This window comes from Ahaetulla prasina, chromosome 2, assembly GCF_028640845.1.
Source record: "Ahaetulla prasina isolate Xishuangbanna chromosome 2, ASM2864084v1, whole genome shotgun sequence".
NCBI lineage: Eukaryota > Metazoa > Chordata > Lepidosauria > Squamata > Colubridae > Ahaetulla > Ahaetulla prasina.
The window spans coordinates 193,838,249-193,848,208 of NC_080540.1; the positions used below are offsets into that span (position 1 = coordinate 193,838,249).

Here is a 9,960-nt window from a genome sequence, read left to right on the forward strand (position 1 = left end):
TTATCATATCTGGAGTGTATTTGCAAATAAGAAAACCAATTCATTTTTATACCTTGTGTTTCTAATTCTTGCATAGTTTTAAGTTCACCCTTTTCATTCAACAATTCACTATATCTAACAATTTATTCCTTTCTAAATATTAATGAATATGAGAATGCCTCGATAGTTGATACCCAGACTGGAATTTTTAAATAATGGTTTTTCTTAATCCTTTCCCAGTTTAGGAAAGCCTCTCTTATGAAATGTCTTCTGAAATACCCCTGTGTTTTAGTGGTTGTCCAATCTTTTCTTGAAAACCTCCAGCAATGGAATCCCCAAAGATCTACAGTGAGGACAGTAGGATGTCATTTAGATTGGAGAAATATCAATTGATGGTAGTCAAGAGAGGAAAAATAGTTAAAACTAATGGGGTGGAAATACCAGCAAGCCACACAACAGATAAAGAGATCTATTACAAGAACCTTGGCAACTCACAGCACATGGGAACCATGAGAAGGAGGCAAGGAAGACAGCAACATCCAAGTACCACTAAAGGATAAGACAGGCCCTGAAGAGCCAGCTCAATGAGAAAAAGATCTAAACCAGGGGTCTCCAACCTTGGTCCCTTTAAGACTTGTGAACTTCAACTCCCAGAGATCCTCAGCCAGCTTTGCTGGCTGAGGGACTCTGGGAGTTGAAGTCCACAAGTCTTAAAGGGACCAAGGTTGGAGACCCCTGATCTAAACCATCAACATGTTCTTCCAGTTATCAGACACCTGCTGGTATAGAGAGCTGGACAAAGCATGGTATGGAAGTTGCCAATATGAGAACCTGGAAGTTCTTTACAATGTAGAGAGAAACTGTACACTACCCAGAAAGGTGGACAGAGTCTGGTGAGCATCAAAGCCACTGTCCTGGATAAACCCCAGAATATCCAGAAGTAGAAGTTAGCACCCAAAAATGAAAGCTGAGAGAATGTCTGAGGCAGCAGCACACATGGGAGAAACAACTAACAGGAAGTGCCATGGCAAGATAGAATTCTGCATGGGATGTATCATCAACAGATAGCTGAAGTGGCAGACATTGGGAAATCCTACCAGAGGTTGGAAAGGGCTGGATTAAAAGACAGCCCTGAAGTACTGATCATTGCAGCATATAAAGACACTAAGCACCAGATTCATAGAAGCAGGAGTCTATCATATTAGATGGAACCCAAAATGAAGACTAAGACCAGAGACCTCAGAGACAGTCCAACACATAGTGGCAGGTATAAAATGCAGCGCAGGAACAGCACTGAGTTTTAGTTTAGTTTTATTAGATTTTTATACCGCCCTTCTCCCGAAGGACTCAGGGCGGTGTACAGCCAAATGATAAAACCACACAATATACACATTAAAACAAAAACTTAAAACAAGCATATACATTAATGGCCAAAATTTAAAACAATCAATTTAAAACCCTAAAATTGATAAATAACCCCAATTAAAATGAAATAAAATTTTTAAGCCAGTCCCGCTTGAATGAATAGATGCATTTTCAGCTCACAGCGAAAGGTCCGAAGATCAGGCAATTGGCGTAAACTAGGGGGAAGTTCGTTCCAAAGAGTAGGAGCTCCCACAGAGAAGGCCCTACCCCTGGGGGCCGCCAGCTGACATTGTTTGGCGGGCGGCACCCTGAGAAGGCCCTCTCTGTGTGAGCGTACGGGTCGGTGGGAGGCATAGGGTAACAGCAGGCGGTCCTGTAAGTACCCAGGTCCTAAGCAATGGAGCGCTTTAAAGGTGGTAACCAAAATCTTAAAGCGCACCCGAAAGACCACAGGAAGCCAGTGCAAGCTGCGCAGGAGTGGTGTTACATGGGAGCAACGTGAGGCTCCCTCTATTACCCGCGCAGCTGCATTCTGAACTAGCTGAAGCCTCCGGGTGCACTTCAAGGGCAGCCCCATGTAGAGAGCATTACAATAATCCAAACGAGAAGTGACAAGAGCATGAGTGACCGTGCATAAGGCATCCCGGTCAAGGAAGGGGCGAACTGGCAAACCAAGCAAACTTGGTAAAAGGCCCTCCTGGAGACGGCCGCCAAATGATCTTCAAACGACAGCCGTCCATCCAGGAGAACACCCAAGTTGCGCACCCTTTCCATTGGGGCCAATAACTCGCCCCCAACAGTCAGCTGCGGTTGCAGTCGACTGTACCGGGGTGCCGGCATCCACAGCCACTCCGTCTTGGAGGGATTGAGCTTGAGTCTGTTTCTCCCCATCCAGACCTGTACGGCTTCAAGGCACCGGGACAGCACCACGACAGCTTCGTTGGGGTGGCCCGGGGTGGAAAAGTACAGCTGCGTGTCATCAGCGTACAGATGGTAACTCACCCCAAAGCCACTGATGACCTCACCCAGCGGCTTCATATAGATGTTGAACAGGAGAGGCGAGAGAATCGACCCCTGAGGCACCCCACAAGTGAGGCGCCTCGCGGTCGATCTCTGCCCCCCTGTCAACACCGTCTGCGACCGGTCAGAGAGATAGGAGGAGAACCACCGATAAACGGTGCCTCCCACTCCCAAACTCTCCAACCGGTGCAGCAAGATACCATGGTCGATGGTATCGAAAGCCGCTGAGAGATCTAATAGGACCAGGGCAGAGGAACAACCCCTATCCCTGGCCCTCCAGAGGTCATCCACCAACGTGACCAAAGCTGTCTCCGTGCTATGTCCGGACCGGAAGCCGGACTGGAATGGGTCTAGATAGACAGCTTCATCCAGGTACTGGGGAAGCTGCCATTCAACCACACTCTCTACAACCTTCGCCACAAAGCGAAGGTTGGAGACTGGACGATAATTTCCCAAAATAGCTGGATCCAGGGAAGGCTTCTTGAGGAGGGGTCTCACCACCGCCTCTTTCAAGGCAGCGGGGAAAACCCCTTCCAACAACGAAGCATTTATAATTCCCCGGAGCCAGCCTCGTGTCACTTCCTGAGTAGCCAGCACCAGCCAGGAAGGACACGGGTCCAGTAAACATGTAGCTGCATGTAACCTCCCCAGTAACCTGTCCACGTCCTCGAGAGCCACAGAATCAAACTCATCCCAAACAACCTCAACAAGACGTGCCTCCGTCATCTCATTTGGATCATCGCAATTTTGGTCTAAACTATCCCGAAGCTGAACGATTTTATAGTATAGATAACCGTTAAACTCCTCAGCACGTCCCTGTAAGGGGTCCTCCCGCCCCTCCTGGTGAAGGAGGGAGCAAGTCACCCGAAACAGGGCGGCCGGGCGGTTATAGCTAGATTTGAAATAGCTAGATTTGTGCACAGGAACATCTGCATAGAACAGCAGTCCCTAACCTTTGTGGCTTGGTGGCCCAGCAGGGGAGAGAGGAGAGGGGAACCAGGTCATGCAAACATTGGGTCAGCATATACACAAAGCTCTACGTGTGTCAGCAGCGGGCCAGCACACACGCACATGCACACGCAGGTTGACTGATTGAGCTGTGCATACATGTGCGTGCGCCAGTCTATCGCTTGTGTGAGTCAAGGTGTGTGCATGTGCTTGTGTGGTCATTGTAAATAGGCCACGACCCAGCAGTGGCCACAGCTCAGGGATTGGGGACCCTGGATATAGTATACGAGCTAGAGACTCAGGATGTGGAAAGTAAAGATCAAAGAGCTCCAGTGGGTGTAGAAGCTGTCAGGGCTGTGAATACTAAACTGAAAAATGGCTTCAAAAGATCCCAGTAGCAGTGAGCATTTGAATTAACAATGCAGCTTCCAAAAGCAACTTAAAACTCGATTTTGGAGTTCCAACTTCATCCCCTCTGCAGTCACATGACTGCACTTTGGGTGCTCTGCAACCAGTCTGCATTTACAGTCATTTGCAGCACTCCACAGTTATGTGACTGCAATTTACTATATTTTTGCCAGAAATCAGCTGTTACTTCCAGTTTCTGGCAAAAAAAAAAAAGGCAGCCCATAGCAAACAATGGATTCACTTAACAACCATATCATTCACTTAACAATTGCAGCATTCATTTAACCGCCAAAGAAAAGATCACAAAAATGGGTCTGGTCATGTGGTTCCACAAATGCCTCCCCTCTTCCTCCCTTCCCCCCCCCAATCCCCCCCCCCCGGACTTCCCAGAGCAAAATACAGGGCATAACATCTAACAATCATAAACTAGAATATGCTAGCTATCCATAAACTCCCCTTAGAGCCTTAACTCCCCTTTTACATAATGGCCATGTGGTTCCTAAGTCAAGGACTACCTATGCCTGTGTGTGTGTAATACTTTTATTAAATATTTTTAAGAAAGAGATAAAAAGTAACAAGAATGTAAAGTAGCGAAAAGAAACACAACAAAGAGCCAAAAGTACAAAAAGAATGAAAAGAAATAGAAAAAAGTAGTTTCTGGTTTTCTTTACAGCAGTTATAAGTGCAAATATAAAATTACTTCTTACTGTAATGGTTTAAAAACTTTATTTTCATCTATATTTTTCTAATCATCAAAATCATAAATTATATCTTCATTTTTTTCTATTTCACACAAAAAGTTTATAAGGAGTTTCAAATCAATAATATAAATATTGTCTTTTCTCCAATCCAGAGAGTCAATTTAGTCTCTATATAGGTTCCATCATCTTCAGCAGCCAATCCTTCTTCGTGGGTAATACTGAATCTTTCCAATTATATGTATATATAAACCTCATACTTATGATATATAAATTTTTCCAAATGTTTGTCCATCAATCCCAGAAGAAAAGCTGCAAGTTGCAATTGTATATTAATCTGTAAGATCTTCTGAATTAAGTATTTGAATCCAAAACTTTTCAGCTTTTTTATATGTCCGCCAAAGATAGTAAAATGTCCCATCTCCAAAGAAATTGCTGAAGACTTCTATAAAATGTCACATATGCCTATCGGTTTGTAAAAGGTTACAAAACAATTTCTAAAGCTTTGGGGTTCCACAAATCCAGTCCGACACTTAATGCTGAAATGGAAGCAATTTGGAATAATACTGACTTTTCCCAAAAATGGCCATCCAGTGAAAATCACAAGAACACTGTAAAAAAATGGTCCATGAAGTCATTCAGATGTATATAAGCCTTTCTTGTCTTGGTTAAAAGTGCAACATCAAAAATGATTAAGTAAAAAGGAAATTCATGAGACAGGAGTGAGCTAAAAATCTTGCTCATTAATGCTCCCTCCACTTAGGGGGAAAAAAACAAGACAGACTTCAGTTTTCTGGAGGAATGTTGATAAATGTGTCAAGAGCGGGTTATTTATTTTTATTATTATTATTTATTATTATTATTATTTATTCGATTTTTATACCGCCCTTCTCCCGAAGGACTCAGGGCGGTGTACAGCCAAGGTAAAACAAGCGGTACAATATACAATTAAAATACAGATTAAAAAACTTATTATATAGTTGGCCTAAAAACTTTAAAATATATAAAACTAAAAAAACCCTTAAAATTAATAATAGAAATTTAAAACCAATAAAATTTAAGCCAGCCCCGCGCGAATAAATAGATGTGTTTTCAGTTCGCGGCGGAAGGTCCGAAAGTCAGGTATTTGGCGTAAACCCGAGGGAAGTTCGTTCCAGAGGGTGGGAGCCCCCACAGAGAAGGATCTTCCCCTGGGGGCCACCAGCCGACATTGCTTGGCGGACGGCACCCTGAGAAGTCCCTCTCTGTGAGAGCGTACGGGTCGGTGGGAGGCATGAGGTAACAGCAGTCTGCTATTTTAGCAGGTTATTTTAGGTTACACGGATTTTGGTTTAATATTCTACATTCCACAAAGAGAAATTCATACCAACTGTCTAGGAAGAGTTCTTCCAGATGCCACCTGATACCCAGCTGCCATCACATGTTACAAAGTAGCATCATTCACTCATAGCCTGGTACTGCAGGCCTATGGCATCCTTGTAGCCATAGGCTAGGGTGTCCACCCCATTTTTTGCAATCCAGCGCTTGTTGTCATAGGGGGACAGCGTCACCTTGTTCAGGTATTGCCCATAGATGCGGTGATGCTTAGACTGCAACACATATATACAACAGTGGAAGGTGCTGATGCTGTCGAGGGCTTTTTTATAGTGTTCATGACGGATGTGCTTTTCCACAACGTTCTTTTTCACACCCTGGGCCTTCTTGATATTCTTGGCCCCTGGGCCTCCAGCCTCCAGGATCGAATACATCTTGGGACGCAGGCCAACATACTCAGCGATAGGCACTCCAGCACACTCATCCTTCATCTTCCCTAAGACCTTCTTGTTTGTTATGCTGTGGAGGAAGTGATCTTTTGGGTAGTCAGATGTGTCATAGAGGTCTGCCTTTGTGATCATGTCCTCATATACATCCTTTGTCTGGATCTCAAGAAGAAGGGAATCGGTATCTGTGTAAAGGAGTTGGCAGCGCTCCCTATACTGAACCTTCATCTCGTTATAGTAGAAGTCGTACATGAGATATTTTGAGAGGTCAAGGATGCTCATACCCACACATATAGGTTGGTTGAGGAGTAGGCGGCTCTTGTGAACCTGGATGGCTATCAAGTTATCATCAAATATGTTTGCCTGTGCAAATGCCGGGCTGGCTATCAGACTCCGCAGTTCCTTTTCCTCGTTTGCACGTACTAGTTTGACATTGACTCGCTTGCGGAGGTTCTCCATGGTCTTCCCAAACACGCTGTTGTTCATTAGCTTGTACAGGTCTTTCTCAAAGTCACTGTTCGCTTTTTTGCGGAGGTCTGTGTTCATCCTAATGTAGGGCTCCATCCAAGGGCTCTGCTTGAATTTCAAGGCCCGGTGAATCTTCTTCAGGCACATGCCAAGAGAAAGGTAAAGCTGAAGGTTGCGGTAATGTAGCACATAGCGTTCCTTCTTGCGGAGGTTGGGGACCAGTTTTTCAACCTGGGTAGATGCCATGCCTTTGCCAATGAGGTTGTGCTGGTACTCTGACATCCAGTTTTCCTGAACTACCATGCGCTCTGGGGCCAGTGGGTAGGCGTTGTGCACGTCATGGAGCTCTACAGGGTATTCCAGGTCCACCTCGAGGATGAAGCCCTCTGGGCTGTTTGCTGGATGGTTCGCTATGTTTTTTTCCAAACTCTGCAAATCCTTTTCCCACTTGAAGCCACCTGTAGGAAGAGGCTGGCTCATGGCCCATCCGTATAGGTTATTTGCATCAAGGTACATGATGTAAAAAGTTGGCTTAGAAGAGTCATAGCCCTCTACCAGTGGGTTGTTGGCTCTTGCGTAGCGCTTTGAAACCATGGAGATACCACCCCGTTTCCCTTTCTCAATGAATAGGTACTGGTCATGATCTGTGAGCAGCTCCAGCTCCACACCAGTCTTTTTTAGCAGTGCATCCCAAGAAAGGCCTGGAATTGAATAATAGTGGGCAGGGTCTAGATCATATTGCTGCATGCAAGTCTTCCGGAAGGTCTCGAAGACGTCTGCTAGGAGGACTACGTTTGTACGCAAATAGAGGTCATGGTAGTCCCCTAGTGTTTGGCACCCAAAGGCACTCCAGACCTCTTGGGCATGGTTGTAGTCAGCCTCCAATACGTGTTCCTCTGTGAGCTTGCTGTAGAATGCTTCCTTTCCTGGCAGCCGCAACTCAGTGAACCGTTCCCAAGAGTCCATGTACTCGTATGGGTAGACGCCCTTACGCAGCAGAAGTTCTCGTCTTTCTCTACTGGGCTCAATTCGAGCCATAATTTGAAAGCCTTCAGACTGGTTAGCTGAAACAAGTTTGTCAAGAGATGCCAGCATAAACTGGGCACTGTCAATGAACCGGAGGGGCCCTACAGAGAAGGAGATGTATTTCTCTGTGTTGTTTGGAATGCAGGTGATCTTATGCTCCTTTACCTCTGAGATAGCCTGCATCAGGAAGTGGGAGTCATAGTCCCTCAGGTTGTGGAAGAAAACTGGAATGACTGGATTTTTGGAGTGCTGCCTCAGCTTAAGGTTACAGTCATTGTGGGCGGCACCTCGGTATTTTCCTGTGATGTGGCAATGGTCACGGACAATCTTTCCATAAAGTGGCTTCTGACAAACATGGCAGATAGTGGCTGTCTTGTGGGCCTGTTGGTCGTCTCGGGTCATCAATAAGGGGTGGAATTTGGCCAGCTCTGACTTGATTTTGTCAACTTCTTTTAGGAGACAGTTTAGAAAGTCCTTTGCTACATTTTGCCCTCTTTTTATAACTGGTTGCTCTGTCTTACCATCATAGCGCACAACTATATAAGAATAGCCACAGGCCTCCTGCTGATGTGTTTTCTGAATGTTACTCTTTGTAGTGTTGGGCTTGGAGCCCTTGATCGGTTTGGTGAGGGCCATAGTGCCAGCATATATGACATATGGGAATGGGAGCTGCTTGTGGTAGTTCCGGAAGAAAAGCTTGTTATCTTCTTTTGGCATCACCTCTATCACTGCTGTCTGCCCAATCCCACGGCAATAAGGTTTGTGGGCTTCCAGCAGGTGTTTCCTTGTGTAGCAGTGGAGGCAGCTCTCACAGAAATTTTTGCGCTCTCGATGCTTACTTTGATGAGACAGGAATCTGTCAAGATTCTTCACCCAGGCGTAGTGGAACTTACCAGCCTCCTCGATCAGCAAGAGGTTGATCCTAGGTATGTCTCTTGGCTGGCAGCTGAGCCAGTGGATGATGACGCCCTTGTCCCAGCCAAAGACATTGATGGCTAGATTGTTCTGTTTTTCTACCCTCTGGATATGGGAGATGGGTGTGGGGGCTTGGATCCCTTTGAAATCAAGGCCGTCCTGAGTGGGGTACTTGGAGGGTCTATCCACGTGGTCTTCTGCAGGGAACAGGGCTGAGCGGAGTGCCCACCTCAGACTGTGATCACCTTTGTTTTTCACGTTGATGACCGCCTTTGTGTTTCTCACCACAGATGATTGTGAGATGTAGGAGCCACCCTGGAAGGGTTGATACCGGGCAATATTAAGCCAGAGAGTCTGTACTCTTTCAATCACCCAGCCGGAGCCTCTCTGGATCCAATTCTCAAGCATCTTCTGAATAGTGGTGAATGCCTCGTCTAGTGCCATGTCGATCTCACTGTTCTGCAAGACAACTTTCTGTTTGTGACGAAGCATAGCCTCCGAGCAAGTGTCTTTCCAGAGATCAACCTTTAGCACCAGCTGGAATTTGACTCCTCTCCATGCCTGAATTTCTTCTATGAGCTTCTGGCAGATCTGGGGGTGCACACCCTGCAAGAAAGCTCTTGGGTCGATGCTGAGGGGATGATCTTTAGGTACGTCCATCTGCCAACCCCGCAGGTAGTTCCCTATTGCCTTTGGCGTCTGCCTGAAGACAAGGTTGCCTGTCTTTTTGTTTTGCTCTGAGTCAAACAGCTCTAGGGTCTCCCGCTGAGAGTCCTGAGTAGTGCGGAAAGTTTTGGAGGTGGGATGTGGGCCAAACTCCTCCGCAATGGCCTTCCTTTTTCTCACCTTGCCTTCATGAGGTGGAGAGGAAGGTTGATTTCTTCCTGGCCCTGAGTTTTTTAGCAGACACATCTTCAAAGCTGCATCCAGGATGTTGGGATCAATTTTCTGCGTTGGCTCAGGTGTTTGCATTTCAGCCACTAACTTGTCGTTCGTATTCATCAGCAAAGCTGGCTGAGGAATTCTGGGAGTTGAAGTCCACAAGTCTTAAAGTTGCCAAGGTTGGAGATCCCTGGGTTAAACAGTATACACGAATTCACTCTCTAAATGAGACTTCTGATTGCAAGAAGCTCCGTCAACGCTTCTTGATTTTTAGCCTCTCTCTCTCCCCCCCCCCCGGTGTCTATGAGGAATTCTGGGAGTTGAAGTCCACAAGTCTTAAAGCTGCCAAGTTTGAAGACCTCCGATATAGAACAAACATTCAACGCAGGAAAGGGAGAAGCCGCTCTTCCTCAAATGCGGCTGGGAACCACGTCGCTTCCGGCAAGCAGTGAAAGCGATTCAGCCCTCCGCGGCCATGCCCCGGAAGTGTT

General features: G+C 46.1%; 1 protein-coding gene across 1 annotated transcript; it reads right to left on the reverse strand.

Moving 5' to 3' along the window:
- Positions 1-5,248: 5,248 nt before the first annotated feature.
- On the reverse strand, positions 5,249-9,907 carry LOC131193286 (uncharacterized). The gene has a single exon (XM_058173304.1). The coding sequence runs from the start codon at positions 9,587-9,589 to the stop codon at positions 5,855-5,857; it is 3,735 nt and encodes a 1,244-aa protein (XP_058029287.1). The 5' UTR covers positions 9,590-9,907; the 3' UTR covers positions 5,249-5,854.
- Positions 9,908-9,960: the final 53 nt, after the last annotated feature.